Source organism: Chanodichthys erythropterus, chromosome 7 (assembly GCF_024489055.1).
Source record: "Chanodichthys erythropterus isolate Z2021 chromosome 7, ASM2448905v1, whole genome shotgun sequence".
Classification (NCBI taxonomy): Eukaryota; Metazoa; Chordata; class Actinopteri; order Cypriniformes; family Xenocyprididae; genus Chanodichthys; species Chanodichthys erythropterus.
Genome location: NC_090227.1, coordinates 38,714,952 through 38,733,480, shown reverse-complemented (window position 1 = coordinate 38,733,480; position 18,529 = coordinate 38,714,952). Strand labels below are relative to the sequence as shown.

Here is an 18,529-nt window from a genome sequence, read left to right as displayed (position 1 = left end):
GCATTTTTATTACAGATATTTTGCACCAATTTCCCAGGAAGTGACGATTTTGTTCTCTTGACCACATGGGATGGAAACGCTGCTTTATTTGCAAATGTTTCATGTCATATTCCAATTTTGCGCACAAGTTAAATTCGCAACTTCGGATGTTAAACAGCTATTGACTATGTTTATGAACAGATTCTCGTGCATCTGAATAAGTTTATTATTTTTAACAGATTCTTTAAGATCTACACCACCATTCAGATCTGCTATCATTCAGACTGTGTTCAGGTTGCATGATTCACAGAGGGAACTGTCGAGTTAAAAGAGCAACATGAGATCTCAAAGAAATGCAAGTTTAACTTTGAATTTCAAAGTAGAGTTTCATTCCTATGATTCTCATTGAGCAGCTTTAATACAATTACTGTACGTGTAGTGTGTCCCAAGCTCAGCATAACACAATGATTTGTCTATAGGCTGCATATGGCTTGCCAAGGTCTTACAGTAAGTCTCAATCCAGAATAAATCACTCATGCCTGAAGACTTGCTACTGAGTGTGAATTGTCTTGATTTGCACTTCAAACTCTGATTGCGTACAATTACTGATATTGCAAAAGCAATGATAAAAAAACTGTGATATTGTTTGTTTGAGGGGAAAATAGATTCTGAATGCAAATGAGTGTGATATTAGAGGTGGGCTGAGAGAGAAAAAGTGACTTCGGGTTTATGGAATTTAATTTCTTTTCCCAGCTCATTTTCTCTAGTTAAGAAGAACTGTTGAACCGTTTGAGATAATGAGCTCATAACTGCAGTTTAGACTGATATAGTGGGGTCTAAAAGTCTATAACTATGAAAAACATTGTAGAATTTGTGCGGCATTACAAATTACCTATTAAGTGTAACAAAATAACAATGAAGTGGATTATCCATGTACTGTTGGTAAACTATTGACTTTCTCATCTCTTTCTCAGGTTTCTGCAGTCTTAATAGCTTTGAAAAGTCAATGAGTGATACATTTAAAAAGTCATGGAATAAATGTCTCTAATTTTGCTCTAGCTTACATAAAGTATTATCTAACCGATTAAATATTGTAGAGCAAATTTGCTGCTGACATCAGTCTATCTGTTGTGGGTTTTATTGGAGACATTTGTTCACTAATAATAATGATAAATTCTTATATCAAGTAATTTGGCTTGGTACCTGGCTGGCATACAAATAGAAATGAATCCCAGCAAAGCAGTCCCTGAAATTATTTCTGAAAATCCTATAATGAATGAATAGAAAAGGTCATTGAAAAGAAATGTAAATTCCAAGAGTCTCTCTGCATTCATATTGAATATACAGAATGTTATCAGTAATTAAAATCCCATGCTTTCCATCTCAGCCTTCAGTTCACTAAATTTGAATTTTATTTGGCTGGTCTTCTTCAGTTCTTCCACCTATTTATTTAGTCCAAAAATAAACCACATACCCAGACAAATAATAAACTTCTGCTCTATTGATCGTTTGTTATTCTCTTTGTCTTTCAGAGGGATGCCAAAGGCCAGTATTTGTTCGACCTCATTTGCCACCATCTAAACCTGCTGGAGAAGGACTATTTTGGCATTAGATATGTCGATCCGGATAAACAACGGGTGAGTATCCCACCATGTGGCTTGTGCCGAACAGTCCAAGGTCAACGGTAATGCGGAGCACCAATTCATCATTTCTGCATTCATGCCAACAGCTTTTTATTATGGTAGGGCTGCATCTGTCAGGATACTCAAAGTGACTTTCTTTTCTTAGAGCGTATTGGTCGTGACGTCTAATAAGTGATGAATTAATGTGTGTTGAGAGTGGGCTGTGTCAGTATTGATCCTGCACGGGTCAGACTGACTCTCAGGGTCATTGTGCAGTAATCAGGGAGTGTCACAGAAAGAGACAGAACTGATGATTGATGGAATGAACCTTCTAGAAGGACAAGTTTGAAAACTGTAAATCATGTGAGGCCAGGCCCTTTTGTAGCTCAGATTAATATTTTTTTGCTTTAAAGGGACAGTTCACACAAACATAAAGCATTTTCTAATTATTTACTTACCGTTGTGTTGTTACAATCAGGTGTAACATACTTAATTCTACATGTAAATAAGTTGGGCTAACTCAAAAAAATTGAGGTAATGAGTTTTGAGTTTGTAGTACTCATGCATGTCAATTGCTCCTAACTTGAAGTACTGAGTTAGTTAACTCACACATTTTGATAGCATTTAACATAATCCCAGCCCAGTTTCAGTTAAACTTAAGTTAGTGTAAATGAGAAGAAAATGAGTTCATACAACTCAAAACAATAACATAGTTCAATTTACTTGAAATATGTCAGTGCTGTGAACTCAAAAGAACAAGAAAGTTCTGAATACTCATAACAGTTAATTTAACTGAACTAATTTGATTTAATTTAAGTTTTTCCTACTCAAACCAATTAAGTATTTTGAGCGCTAGAATTTACCGTGCTTATTGTAGTAAGCACTTGAACCTACCCCATGTAGTTACTTTATATTATTCAGTACTTTCTTAAGTACACTGTAAGTACATTGAAAGAGCGCATACTGTAAAATGAATAGGGGTTGAAGCGCTGAATGAGTTTATATACTCGTGACATATACAAATTTTTTCAGAAGCCATATGAAAGTTTGTGTGTGTAACACCGATTGATTCAGAAATAACGGAAAATAGGATCCAAGTGCAGTACACTGAGTTTATTAACAAAATAACAAAAGAAAATCCAAGCACAGGGAAACATAGGCAAAATGAAGTAAATTCAAACAAGGGGAGAAAACCGAACTGCACACAACACATGCAATACCTCCATCAATGACAACACCAGACACTTAACAAATGAAACACTGGGGAAAAAATACAAACTGACTACAAAAAAACTACAAACTGACTACAAAATGCCACACAGGACAGGAAGTAATGTCCCTACAACACACAAGGAAAACGTGCACACGATTTACTAATTCGTTCCCTCGATTTATACATCATGCTCATGATTTAGCAAATCAAGGGAACAAATTATACTAAACTGTGCGCACGATTTATAAATCGAGGGAACAAATTTAGTAAATCGTGTGCACGATTTAGCCTACTATTTTTTCCTGCATGTCATGTGTGGGGCTCCATGCAAATTATATGCTGAAAATCTATTACATTACACATACATAATATAATCTGATTACTTTTTGTTTACTTTTAGATAACTTTTGACCTAACTCATTTATGTATTGATGCTTACGAAGCCCCGCACATGACATGCAAGAAAAAAATTAAATTGTGCACACGATTTAGTAATTAGTTCCCTCGATTTACTAATTCGCGTGCATGATTTAGTAATTCTTTTGCTCGATTTACAAATTCATTTACTAATTACATGTGCATGATTTATAAATCGAAGGAATGAAATAGGAAATCGTGCGCATGTTTTAGTAAATAGAGGGAACGAAATAGTAAATTGTGCACGTTTTAGTAAACCGAGGGAACAAAATAGTCAATCGTGCAAACGTTTTAGTAAATCGAGGGAAAAAATAGTAAATCGTAGGCACGTTTTAGTAAATCGAGGGAAAAAAATAGTAAATCGTGTGCACGTTTTAGTAAATCGAGGGAAAAAATAGTAAATCGTGTGCACGTTTTAGTAAATCGAGGGAAAAAAATAGTAAATCGTTCACATGTTTTAGTAAATCGAGGGGAAAAAATAGTAAATAGTGTGCACGTTTTAGTAAATCGAGGGAAAAAAATAGTAAATCGTTCACATGTTTTAGTAAATAGAAGGAACGAAATAGTAAATTGTGCACGTTTTAGTAAATCGAGGGAACAAAATAGTAAATCGTGCACACTTTTTAGTAAATCGAGGGAAAAAAATACTAAATCGTGTGCACGTTTTAGTAAATAGAGGGAAAAAAATAGTAAATCGTGTGCACATTTTAGTAAATAGAGGGAACGAAATAGTAAATTGTGCACGTTTTAGTAAATTGAAGGAACAAAACAGTAAATTGTGTGCACATTTTAGTAAATCGAGGGAAAAAAACAGTAAATCGTGTGCATGTTTTAGTAAATCGAGGGAAAAAAAATTTAAATCGGGTGCACGTTTTAGTAAATCGAGGGAAAAAATAGTAAACCGTGCACATGTTTTAGTAAATCGAGGGAACAAAATAGTAAATTGTGCACGTTTTAGTAAATCGAGGGAACAAATTAGTAAATCGTGTGCACAATTTAGTAAATTGAGAAAACGATTTAGCCTACTGTTCTTTTCCTGAATGTCATGTCTGGGGCTCCGTAGATGCTTGCTTCCTCCACAGAATAAAACAATAATAAAGGTAATTGCGACTTGTAGTCTCGCAATTCTGCAATTATATCTAAACTCGGAATTTGAAATATAAAGTCAGAATTGTGAGATAAAAACATCTTTTTATTCCATGGCTTTCATATTTATATCCTATTTAAATCAATGTGATAATTGTGCCATAGTGATATAAAAATACAAAGAAAAAACATATGTTGAAAAATTGGTATCAACAACATTAATTGCATTAAACATTACATTACAACAGGGTTGTAGCAAGTTGATGCAAAGGTAATAATTCATTTAACCAATTTATTTAAAATAAAAACAAATCAAAATAAAACAAAAAAGATTCAATATTTAATTTGTTATGCTGTGTGGCCTCTGACCTGTGTAATTCCACAAAACTGTTTTAGAAAGGAAAATTTAAAAGATAAAAAATAATTAGTGAAAATCAATGAATTATGAATAATTGAATGCCATTTTGTGAATATTATATATTTAATTTTTGAAATCTGTTTACATAATCCAGATTACATATAATCAGTTACTACCCAGCACTGAGTACATTTTTATTATTATTATTTTTTAATATATATATTTCTATTTAACTTTAATTTATTATTTAAGTTTTAGTTTTACTTAACAATAACAGCACTGCTTCAAATGTTAAAACAAACATTTTTATATTACCAAAATATTAATGGTTTAAATATTTGTAATATATAATAATATTTATTTTAAATGTTAATTTTAAAATTATCTAATTTTATAAAAGTGTAAAAAAAAAAAAATCTAACTAAACATTCTGCATAGCTCCCTGTAAGGAAATCCTGTTGAATCTTTTGAATTAGAGATCTGTTCTGATCTGTGTCCGCTAAATGCAAACCTGACAGTGTACAGGATTTACATACACGAGTTTCTTCATATCTGTCTCTTTTTCACTGACCCCCTTTGGGAGCCTCTCGCATTGAGTGACATAAATAATAATGAGGGCATCTATCTGATGCTAGTCTGCTGTAGACGACACAATGGAGCGACATTAGGATCTGCTCAGTGCTCACAATTCCCTTTACAACATTCCTAGTTGGCAAAATATGCCAGAGATTAGCGGACAATCCAGAATACGATAATGTGGCATGGGGAAAAAAAGCTTTCAGATCACTATAATCTGAAATCGAATTCCAATAGCCTGATGCTATTTCTAGACATTAGCCTACTGGCACTAAGACCCAACTATACTTTCTTTCTCAAATCCAATGGCTCGGTTTGGCTGATTCGGCGTATCTGGGGCTGCACACAATAGCAGTGATAGAATCTCAGCATGACGTCGAAGTTGTGCTAATGTTTTGCTCCGGAGAAGAGAGAAATTAGATGAAATGATTAATATATCTACCCTTCCCCCATCTCACACTCATCCTGATATAAAATCTCTGTACATCTACCCACACTGACCACCTGCTCCTGTGTAATTATGTGTTAGATGAAATATAGATGTAATATGTGTGTGTACATGTATTCTGTCAAAACCTGTGCGTGTGTGTGTGTGTGGAATTAAACTGTCTTCTGTTGTTTTAGCACTGGCTGGAGTTCACCAAGTCAATTTCTAAGCAGATGAAATGTAAGTATCATCAGTCAGATCTTATTTATAGTGTGCTAGATTATATAAAGGAGCAATTATGAACAGCATCACTATAGTGACTGTAATTGAGCATGCTAATGGGATTCATGGGCACTACACATTTACAAATGGTGTGTTCTTAAATAGGAGCTGTCATTTGATGGGTGGTGACCTTAAACTGGCCATGAAATATGACAGACACTTAAGGCCCGTTCACACCAAGAATGATAACTATTACGATAACTATGTAAGCGTCCACACCAATGCACAATAATGTTCTGTTTATTAGAAGCTCTTTAAATGCTCAAGGTGAATTCTGATTGGCTGCCAGTGTTTTTATTGTATGTCAGCTTGGAAAAATCAATTGTTATTTCAGTAATATTGTTTCTCTGTGTTGTTATCGCTATAGTTGTGGTGTAGACTTGGTAATTCTTGTACATTGGGGTGATTGAACTAAAACTGTTCTTGGTGTGAACGTTCTTTACTCATCATTCACTTTGTATCGTTCTGATTTTTGTCATCCTCGAAGCAAGATACATTTACTTGAGAAGCGTTGTTTTTACAGACAGAGTTATACTTATAAATACTGAAAATATCTTTTAAAGGTGCCATAGAACGTCTTTTTATAAGATGTAATATAAGTCTAAGGTGTCCCCTGAATGTGTCTGTGAAGTTTCAGCTCAAAATACCCCATAGATTTTTTTAAATTAATTTTTTTAACTGCCTATTTTGGGGCATCATTAAATATGAGCCGATTTAGGCTGCGGCCCCTTTAAATGCTCACGTTCCCCACCCACGGAGCTCGCGCTTGCCTTAAACAGTGCATGTACAAAGTGGATCTTTACAAAGTGTTCGTCATGCAACATGTCTTATCGCGTAAGTACAGTATTTATTTGGATGTTAACATTTGATTCTGAACGAGTTTGATAGTGCTCCGTGGCTAAATCGCTCCATCTGCCATTTTTCGCTATTGTTCTTACTTGCTTACCTAGTCTGATGATTCAGCTGTGCACAGATCCAGACGTTAAAACTGGCTGCCCTTGTGTAATGCCTTGATCATGGGCTCGCATATGCAAATATTGGGGGCGTACATATTAATGATCCCAACTGTTACGTAACAGTCGGTGTTATGTTGAGATTCGCCTGTTCTTCGGAGGTCTTTTAAACAAATGAGATTTATATAAGAAGGAGGAAACAATGGAGTTTGAGACTCACTGTATGTCATTTCCATGTACTGAACTCTTGTTATTCAACTATGCCGAGGTAAATTCAATTTTCAATTCGATGGCACTTTTAATATTTTTAGCCCAGCAGCAGATTGTTTCCTCATGTTTAAATTAAAATTCCCTTAAAATTGTATTAGATTCATGTTTAAAACCTGGATATATTCTCTGAAAACAAGAATATTGCACATTCATATATATTGCAAAATTGCTTAATATTTAATGCAGTTTTGCTTTTTAAGTAAACTTGTTTTTAAATGTGTTTAGATGTTTTTACTGGCAAGACTAAAATACTGATTAAGACAGTGGATCTCAACCCCCATTGACCAACACAAATACACAAAGATGTTTCCAGTATTGAACTTTTTGTTCATATATTTAATTAATCAACATTTGCATTTTGTGATTTTGTATTCCAAAGATGTATGTCATTTAATAAAACAATAGAATATAAAAATAAAAATAAAAATGATTATATTATTGTAATATATTGATAATAATTTATTAATTTAAATATTTCTCAAATATTAAGTTTGCTGAGGCCCCCTTGCGGGCCCTGGGCCTCTTGTTGAGAACCACTGGATTAAGGTAATATTTTGTTGAGTGTGGTTGTTAACCTTATATTTTAGTTTTGAAATGTTTGTTTTCTCTACACAGCGCAACCTCCGTTCACCATGTGTCTGCGGGTCAAGTTCTACCCACCAGATCCTGCTGCTCTAAAGGAGGAGATCACCAGGTATGAGCTGCTACAATGAAAGGATTCTGCTTTTTGCGTTCAGTACTTATGTCACATGATTAAACGGCACCTGCTTACAGAGCTGGCTCAGTTTCAAGCATAAAATATCCCTTCAAATGTAGGCTTGAAGCTCTGCTTTGATTAAGTGTTGCAAACAAAATGGCAGCAGATGTTTGGCAGCACCATAAAGCCTTTCGACTTTGCTTTGCTGGTGGTGCTTTGAGACAGTGCGCTTTTTTATGCCCAACATGGTCAGTTTGCTATAGAGCACTGCAGTGATGATGTATTTTTGGATGTTAGCATCCAGTGTTGGGGGTAAGGCATTACAAGTAATGCGAGTTATGTAATCGGATTACTTTTTCAAGTAACTAGTAAAATAATGCATTACTTTTACATTTACAAGTAAATATCGGAGTTACTTTTCAAATAAGTGACACAAGTTCCTTTGTTTTCTCACCTGCAAACTTTCACTTTCAAAATAATTAAATGTTAAATTACACAAATATACTTTATGTATTTAATCTCACTTTATTAACCAATGTCTTTGCTGCTGACCTTCTATGATCCAATTCAACCTTACTAATAAGCTAAAATAAATCTGGATAAACATCACATTTGTGTTTCATTCTTTCGTTTTATTACTGAAGTTAGAGTTCAATCCAGAATGGCAGCACAGCTGAAAGGTTTGTTTGAGCTGCGCCCTCTACTGTACAGGCGTGAATTTGCATTTCCTTCAGTTTGAGACTTATTCATTTCACTTTTGGTGTGAAAAGGCCTTTACATTTTGCCCCCCAAATTTTTTTTTTTTTTACATAAAAACTAACACAATTAGTTACTTTTTAAGGGAGTAACTCAACATTGTAATGCATTTATTTTAAAAGTAACCTACCCCAACACTGTTAAGATCACTCTGGTTCCCTCAACAAAACCCCAAAAGGATTTTTCTTTTTGGATTATTGCAGAAAATGAGAAAAGTTTATGATGCTGACAGACACAGTGGATGTGGTGTCCTGCACTCTTTTATTGTAGGATCCCAGATCCCACTTTGCATCTTCAAAGCTTCTGTGCCTTTAAAATTGAACAAACTGAGTGCTTCTTGTCAGATTTTCAGACATTATATAGTATGTGAGTGCTGCTAAGTAACTTCCTGAGATTGCTCATAGAAATAGAAAGGATCTTCACTCTAAACATGTGCAGGTGCCTAAACCCCTCTGTTCCTCTCAAGAGTGAGCAGTTTCTCTGTCACTGCTGTATGGTCGGTGACTCTTAACAGATTCCTCTGAATGATACATGATTAGCCTCTAGCTAGCAAAGTCTTGGCTGGCATCACAGTGTCTCTCTCCACCTCTTTCATATCCTCTCGATCAGTCTGCAATGAGGTCACCCAGAAATCCACACACTCGACCTGAAAAAGATCTTATGATACTGTGTGCTTCTTAGAACCTAACGAGGGCCGCTTTATTGACATTGTGCATGTATAAGAGACAGACATCAAATACTTCTGGGAAGTTGACATACTGGCACTCACAGTGTGGTATGTGATGGATTTTATGTGTATTTCAGGTATAGATTGATGTGTGGAGTGGGGGGAGACTGTTTACCGTACTGTGAAATGAAATGCTTGGGGAACACAAAGTAATAATTCACACTGAAATGAGGAGAAGTGGGAAAGAGACATGAAACAAGAGGATGAACACAGAGAGAGGCAGGTAGAGAAAATGAGCCGAAAGACTAATGAGCGGCATGGCTGAGAAATAGAGGGATTATCTGAAAGAAAAGGACATCGTTCAGAGTTTATGGAGGAATTAGCACATTCCCTGTGAGAAAAAGAAATGTATCCATCCCAGGCAAAGATGTGTGGGAGAAAAAAAGTGATTCTGTCTCTTTGCACTTTCTTCTGCCGCTCATAATTTCACAGTAAAACCATTCGGAGAGTTTTTCGGTGTTTAGAAATTCTCAGGTTCTCAACATTCACAAACTTGTCATTAAAGCTGCATCCTAGCAACTGGTTACCATGACAGACGCACATAGCAATGCGGCACATGCTCCATTGTTTCTTTGACATCACATCACGCATTATAAGTTGTCATGTGTCTCTAAATGATGATAAAAATGTGTTTTTATATTATATGTAAATATGTATTTAATAGTATATACTGTATTTTAAGTATAGATTATTTTCAACCAACATACAGTCAGCACGTAAGTGCACATTAAAGGGATAGTTCACCCAAAAATGAAAATTTGATGTTTATCTGCTTACCCCCAGCACATCCAAGATGTAGGTGACTTTGTTTCTTCAGTAGAACACAAATGATGATTTTTAACTCCAACCGTTGCCGTCTGTCAGTCAAATAATGCTAGTGGATGGGAACTTCTACTATAAGAGTAAATAAAACTTGCATAGACAAATCCAAATGAAACCCTGCGGCTCGTGATGACACATTGATGTCCTAATACACGAAACGATCGGTTTGTGCGAGAAACCGAACAGTATTTATATAATTTTTTACCTCTAAAACACCACTATGTCCAACCGCGTTCAGCATTCGCTTAGTGAGGTCATAGTGGTGTATTAGAGGTAAAAAATGATATAAATACTGTTCGGTTTCTCTCACAAACCGATCGTTTCGTGTATTAGGACATCAATGTGTCATCACGAGCCGCAGGGTTTAATTTGGATTTGTCTAAGCAAGTTTTATTTACTCTTATAGTAGAAGTTCCCATCCACTCGCATTATTTGACTGACAGACGGCAACGGTTGGAGTTAAAAATCATCATTTGTGTTCTACTGAAGAAACAAAGTCACCTACATTTTGGATGCTCTGGGGGTAAGCAGATAAACATCAAATTTTCATTTTTGGGTGAACTATCCCTTTAAAGGTACAATATGCACTTTTCGCCACTAGAGGTCACTTATTCAAAACAAAGGAGTAGCTTGATGACGCCTTGATTTTGCAGAATCATGGGAGGTGTTGTCTTCATGTCTACAGCCAGTGGAAAAGAATCTGACAGGACTCGGGGAGAAATCATATTCGTGGATGAGCTGATGTATTAAAGATTTATTAACAGTACTGTATTATGAAGCAGCTAGATCGATATTAGGCATGGTAAAACATGGTACTCGCTGTAAATCAAGGAAATGAGATTTAAACAAAAAGACTCACTGTGTTCAGCTATATAACATTATTAGTTTTCTGTTTGAATGTATCCAAACAGTTGCTCACCTGTCTAATAAAATGCAAAATATATTAAAGCGTCTTTGGAGTTTCCATGGTTCTACAAAATAAAACCGGAAATTGAGGGTACCGTGGTATGATGTCATTGACACGGTCCATGTCCTGGTTAAAATTGCTTATTTCTCTGGATTGAAACATTCTTGTAATCATTTGGGATAATGTAAGTACACAAGTCAACAAAATATATAACATTGTTCTAGTGGTTTTTGGATATTTTAATTAAAAAAATTAATCGTACAGTTTTGGGAAACGATGTCTATTTTTTTATGTTTGTATTAGTAATGCGTATCGACTTCCTCTATTTGTTGGATTATTGGAAAATATATGGCTAGAGTGCATATTCCACAGAGCAAAAACAAGCATCTCAGCCCAATACTTTGCCATTTAGCTGCTCCTATATTTGGCCTGTCCTTCTCTAGAACCAAATGACACTGACACGTCGAGTGTGTTTCCATAAATGGCAGGTTAGGGATAAAAAAAGGAAGCCGATATGTAGGCCAGAAATTGACTGGTGGCTACAGAAAATGCCATTTTGCTGCTGTCACCTAGAGAGAATTCAGGGAACATAATTGCATTTTTAGCTCCTATGGCCTCTTAAGTGAAAAGCTATTAGCTCTAGCTGGGCTGGCCTACTTTGAGAAGTTAAAGACAAGCATGTCGCTCTTTACTCGTGGGACACTTGTTGCACTGAAGGTGAGAAGAGCCAAGTACCAGATTGGGACTGGATTGATTTATGAATAGAAAATGTGACATTGGTGCTTCAGACATCACAAGGAAGCTCGGTAGCACTTTACAAGGTAGATGTTGCAGTGGTTATGTTTGGGGTAGGGTTAAGGGATGTAGAATAAGGTCATGCAGAATAAGGCATTATAAGTACTAATTAAAAGCCAATATTCTTGTAATATACATGCTAATAAGCAACTAGTTAACAGTGAATATGTGTTCCCCAATCTAAAGTATTACCGGAAGCTCTTGTCTTAAACAATCATATAAATATATTTTGAATTTACTCTTTCCATTCCATTGAAATCTAGTCCATGAGCTCTGGATGCATAATTATATAAAGTAGCATCTGTGTTTGTAACATTATATGGCTGTGAGACAGATGTTAGGACCAGAGAGACAGACATCTGGGTGTGTTGTCTCTTTTTTTCCCCCAACTCAACAGCTTTTGACTCAGCGGTTTGCTTTAGGACATCTCTTCCCAAAACAACAATCCCGTTCTCAATTCAATCCCTGCTCTGCAAACAGAAAGCTCATTTTAACCAAATCAAAAAGAATATTTAGCATGTTTTGAGAGAGTGTTAAATCCACATACCTTTTTTTTTTTGTCTCCTACTGTGAAACGTTTCATGTTGCACATCTGTGTCCTTCATTACAGACAAATGGTGTAAGATTTAACCTTTAATGAATCATTCACATAATCAAACACAAATGTTCATGTTAATGGAATAAATGAGGTCTTTTCTCTCACTGTTTGGCTTCATGTGCTCACTCCATAACCTGTTTGCAGGTATCTCGTCTTCCTGCAGATCAAAAGAGATCTGTACCACGGTCGTCTCCTCTGCAAAACATCTGACGCGGCCTTACTGGCAGCTTACATCTTACAAGGTAAAGTAGAAGGAAATGTGACCCTAGAATTTAAAACCTAATACAAAAGCTGTGTGATGATCAATTTTACATAAATTAATACTAAATATATATAATATATATATATATATAAATATATAATATAATAAATAATATTCAGCAAAGATGCATTAAATTGATCAAAAGTGACAGTAAAGACTTTTACATTGTTACAATTTCTGTTTCAAATAAATGTTATTTTAAGCTCTCTATTCATCAAAGAGTCCTGAAAAAAAGTATAATGCTTCTATAGAAATATTAAGCAGCACAACTGTTTTCAACATTGATAATAATCATAAATGTTTCTTGAGCAGCAAATCAGCATATTAGAATGAATTCTGAAGGATCATGTGACTGGAGTAATGATGCTGAAAATTCAGCTTTGCCGTCGCAGGATAAAATTACATTTTAAAATATATTAATATAGAAAATATACATTTATCTTAAATTGTAATGTTTTAGAATTGAACTGTTTTTACTCTATTTGTGATCAAATAAATGCAACTTTGATTACCATAAGATACTTCTATAAAACTTAAAAACTCATACCAACCCCAAACTTTACAATGGTAGAGTATACTATACTGTACTTTTATGCATTTCTAAGGTCGAAAAAGTAGGGGTCAATTCAAGTAAGCTCGAATTCACCCTATAATGACTTTTTTATTATTACATAATTAACATATATTTATTTCCAATAGGGATGCACCAGTGTATGCAATCAAAATGGGGAGGAAACATGTGTCAGACTGCAACTCATACTGTGTGTGAAGAAAATGACTCTTGTGGTGAATTTATGGCTGTCAAAATTTATGGGTTAATAAAAGAGCGACATTAAAGCAGACTCTATTTGACCCTATACCTGCCTCTCATTTCAAAGGAGGATGCACCCTTCAAAATGAGACGCAGTGTATGAATTGCCTGTGGTTCAAGCCAGGGTTGCCAGGTCTGTGGTTTTTCCCTACACCAAGCGTTATTTGTAGCGTGCCTCCCATCCAGTAATAGCAAATAGCTTTTTGCTTTATTGCTTATGATAAGAAACAGTCTCAGCTTTCAAATTCAAACAATAAATGGTGCTTTGATGCTCCTAAATGTGACACAACAGAGTGCCTCAGTTCAAGCGGCAGCATGGAGTGCAAGTCTTTTCTTCCACGTTAATACAATTTATAACACAAAAACATGCATGAACATTAGAAAGTATGTTGAAAGATACAGTAAAACTTACTGAAATGTATCATGTCTCATGTACTTGCTCAGTCAGTGTTTCAAATGTGGAAAGACATTTAATTGAGTTGTATACAAACATATCAGCTTTTATTTGAGTGTAATAATTGAATAGCAGTTGAATATAATATTTTGGGCTGTTTTGTTAATTTGAACCTCTAATATTATAGTAATGTACCAAATGAGAGGGTTCCCTGTTTAGTTTACAGCATTATTTGGGAGAGATGTTTTCTCCTTATAAGAAAATCAAACTATTGGAATCAGCAGATATTATTCTGAATATCTTATCGGCTGAGAAATTTAGTATCAGTGCATCACTAATTTCTAATATAAAATACTGGAATCTTAGGAAAAAGAAAACTGGCTCACTTTTTTTTCTTGAAGTGTCAACATTACTTTTCAAGACCAGAATAAATTATTTTAAATATTTTACCTCGCAGGTACTTGGGGTATTTGGTCATAGTAGTCTACAGAGATTGAGGTTTAGTCACATGAGAAGGAAAAATAGCGGCTTAGCGGTCGGGATGTACGGTAATGTTCTTTGACAGGTTGATCAGGGGCATGTTTTAGACGACTGTTGAATTAAAGATGCACTATTCCATCTCAGAGCAATGGTCAGGACTCAGAGAGGCTTATGGGTACCAATTTAAGGCATATAAGCTGCGAATGCTCTGTGCACCAAAACCATTTTTGAGAGAATGAGTTTGTGGAGTCGCTAATTAATATTAACACTACAAAATCCCTTGTCATTTGAGGTGTAACATAAAGCTTACATAATAACGTGTTGTAACTGTCCATCATTTATTTGTTTGCCAAACGACTGTAATTCTCTTCAGATCTATGCCAGTTATGTAGGGTTTTGGGCAAACAGATTCACAGCAGCTTTGGCTCCTACACTCTGTTCTTATGCATCGTCATCATTGTTCCACGTTCTCACTGGTTTGCTGGCATATGGGGGATTTTCATAGTATATTCTCTATAAGAAAATGTATCTTATATGAAAAGCGTTGCACTCAGCAGCATACCCAGTTAAAGAAGTCAACGCTCACCACTGGTACCAAATGCAGAAGCAAACAGCATATAAAAAATGTTCTTACTATATGCAAATCTAGAAAACTCCTGTGAAGAACATATGGCTCCCAACACTTCCTCTCACAGGGCATGTTCATTAAGATAACACTTTAACTTAGCATGGCCATATGTGAGCTAGAAAGCACGGTTGCATGATGAAAGATTGATTTACGTGTCTGCTTCACTGCTGAGGTTGGACACTATGACTGGTTGCATGATGAAAGATTGATTTTATGACTACTTTGCAGCTGAGATTGGAGACTACGACCCAGGAAAGCATCCAGAGGGCTACAGCTCCAAGTTCCAGTTCTTCCCGAAGCACTCAGAGAAACTGGAAAGAAGGATTGCAGAGATCCACAAGACAGAGTTAATGTACGTGTAACCTTTCCCCTCCTTTTTTATGTATGGCTTAGGAATTATGGAAAAGTCTCTTTTCTCTTGTGTGTTTCTGTGCTTCACTGTTGAGGGTGATGATGTGTACGGAGCCCCGCTCAGGACATGCAGAAAAAAAAAGTAAATCGTGAGATTTATAAATTGTGCACACCATTTACTATTACCTTCCCTTGATTTGCTAAATCGTGTGCATGATTTACTTTTTTGTTCCCTCGCTTCGCAATATCATGCACACGATTTACTATTTCGTTCCCTCGCTTTGCTATATCGTGCACACAATTTACTATTACCTTCCCTTGATTTGCTAAATCGCGTGCACCATTTACTATTCCGTTCCCTCGATTTGCTATATCGTGCGCATGATTTACTATTCCGTTCCCTCTATTTGCTATATTGTGCGCATGATTTACTATTACCTTCCCTTGATTTGCTAAAACGTGCGTACCATTTACTATTCCGTTCCCTCGATTTGCTATATCGTGCACACCATTTACTATTACCTTCCCTTGATTTGCTAAAACGTGCGTAACATTTACTATTCCATTCCCTCGATTTGCTATATCGTGCGCACAATTTACTATTTCGTCACCTCACTTCGCTATATCGTGCGCATGATTTACTATAACCTTCCCTTGATTTGCTAAATCGCGTGCACCATTTACTAATTCGTTCCATCGATTTGCTATATCGTGCGCATGATTTACTATTTCGTTCCCTCGCTTCGCTATATCGTGCACATGATTTACTATTACTTTCCCTTGATTTGCTAAAACGTGTGTACCATTTACTATTCCATTCCCTCGATTTGCTATATCGTGCGCACCATTTACTAATTAGTTCCCTCAATTTGCTATATCGTGCACACCATTTACTATTCCATTCCCTCGATTTGCTAGATCATGCACACCATTTACTAATTCAATCCCTCGATTTGCTATATCGTGCGCACAATTTACTATTTCGTTCCCTCTATTTGCTATATTGTGCGTACCATTTACTATTCCGTTCCCTCGATTTGCTATATCGTGCGCATGATTTACTATTCCGTTCCCTCGATTTGCTATATTGTGCGCATGATTTACTATTACCTTCCCTTGATTTGCTAAAACATGCGTACCATTTACTATTCCGTTCCCTCGATTTGCTATATCGTGCGCACCATTTACTATTACCTTCCATTGATTTGCTAAAACGTGCGTACCATTTACTATTCCATTCCCTCGATTTGCTATATCGTGCGCACCATTTACTAATTAGTTCCCTCAATTTGCTACATCGTGCACACTATTTACTATTCCATTCCCTCGATTTGCTAGATCATGCACACAATTTACTATTTCGTTACCTCACTTCGCTATATCGTGCGCATGATTTACTATTCCATTCCCTCGATTTGCTAGATCATGCACACCATTTACTAATTCAATCCCTCGATTTGCTATATCGTGCGCACAATTTACTATTTCGTTACCTCACTTCGCTATATCGTGCGCATGATTTACTATAACCTTCCCTTGATTTGCTAAATCGCTCGCACCATTTACTAATTCGTTCCATCGATTTGCTATATCGTGCGCATGATTTACTATTTCGTTCCCTCGCTTCGCTATATCGTGCGCATGATTTACTATTACCTTCCCTTGATTTGCTAAAACGTGCGCACCATTTACTATTCCATTCCCTCGATTTGCTAGATCATGCACACCATTTACTAATTCAATCCCTCGATTTGCTATATCGTGCGCATGATTTACTATTTCGTTCCCTCTATTTGCTATATTGTGCGTACCATTTACTATTCCGTTCCCTCGATTTGCTATATCGTGCGCACAATTTACTATTTCGTTCCCTTACTTCACTATATCGTGCGCATGATTTACTATAACCTTCCCTTGATTTGCTAAATCGCGTGCACCATTTACTAATTCGTTCCATCGATTTGCTATATCATGCGCATGATTTACTATTTCGTTCCCTCGCTTCGCTATATCGTGCGCATGATTTACTATTACCTTCCCTTGATTTGCTAAAACGTGCGCAGAATTTACTATTCCGTTCCCTCTATTTGCTATATTGTGCGTACCATTTACTATTCCATTCCCTCTATTTGCTATATTGTGCGTACCATTTACTATTCCGTTCCCTCGATTTGCTATATCGTGCGCACAATTTACTATTCCGTTCCCTCTATTTGCTATATTGTGCGTACCATTTACTATTCCGTTCCCTCTATTTGCTATATTGTGCGTACCATTTACTATTCCGTTCCCTCGATTTGCTATATCGTGCGCACAATTTACTATTCCGTTCCCTCGATTTGCTATATTGTGCGTACCATTTACTATTCCGTTCCCTCGATTTGCTATATCGTGCGCATGATTTACTATTCCGTTCCTTCGATTTGCTATATCGTGCGCATGATTTACTATTACCTTCCCTTGATTTGCTAAAACGTGCATACCATTTACTATTCCGTTCCCTCGATTTGCTATATCGTGCGCACCATTTACTAATTAGTTCCCTCAATTTGCTATATCGTGCGCACCATTTACTAATTCAATCCCTCCATTTGCTATATCGTGCGCACAATTTACTATTTCGTTCCCTCACTTCGCTATATCGTGCGCATGATTTACTATAACCTTCCCTTGATTTGCTAAAACGTGCGCACAATTTATTATTCCGTTCCCTCGATTTGCTATATCTTGCGCACCATTTACTAATTAGTTCCCTTAATTTGCTATATCGTGCGTACCATTTACTATTCCGTTCCTGCGATTTGCTATATCGTGCGCATGATTTACTATTTCTTTCCCTCGCTTCGCTATATCATGCACATGATTTACTATTCCGTTCCCCCGCTTCGCTATATGGTGCACACCATTTACTAATTCATTCCCTCGATTTATAAATCTTGCACATGATTTAGCAAAACAAGTAAACAAATTAATAATTTGTGCACACCATCTAGCCTTCTATTTTTTTCCTGCATGTCATGTGCGGGGCTCTGTAGATTGGGGTTATTGACTGCTAACAGATTTTCTATACCACATCAATAACACTTTACAATAGGGTTCAATTCGTTAACATTGGCAT

General features: G+C 36.1%; 1 protein-coding gene across 1 annotated transcript in view; it reads left to right on the top strand.

Moving 5' to 3' along the window:
• The window catches only part of LOC137022868 (novel FERM domain containing protein), a 161,488-nt gene that overhangs the window by 120,534 nt on the left and 22,425 nt on the right, over positions 1-18,529 (top strand). The window contains exons 2-6 of the mRNA XM_067389345.1: positions 1,512-1,616; positions 5,876-5,918; positions 7,799-7,877; positions 12,630-12,727; positions 15,289-15,412. Of these exons, the coding sequence (XP_067245446.1) occupies positions 1,512-1,616; positions 5,876-5,918; positions 7,799-7,877; positions 12,630-12,727; positions 15,289-15,412 (449 nt within the window). The remainder of the gene's footprint in view (positions 1-1,511; positions 1,617-5,875; positions 5,919-7,798; positions 7,878-12,629; positions 12,728-15,288; positions 15,413-18,529) is intronic.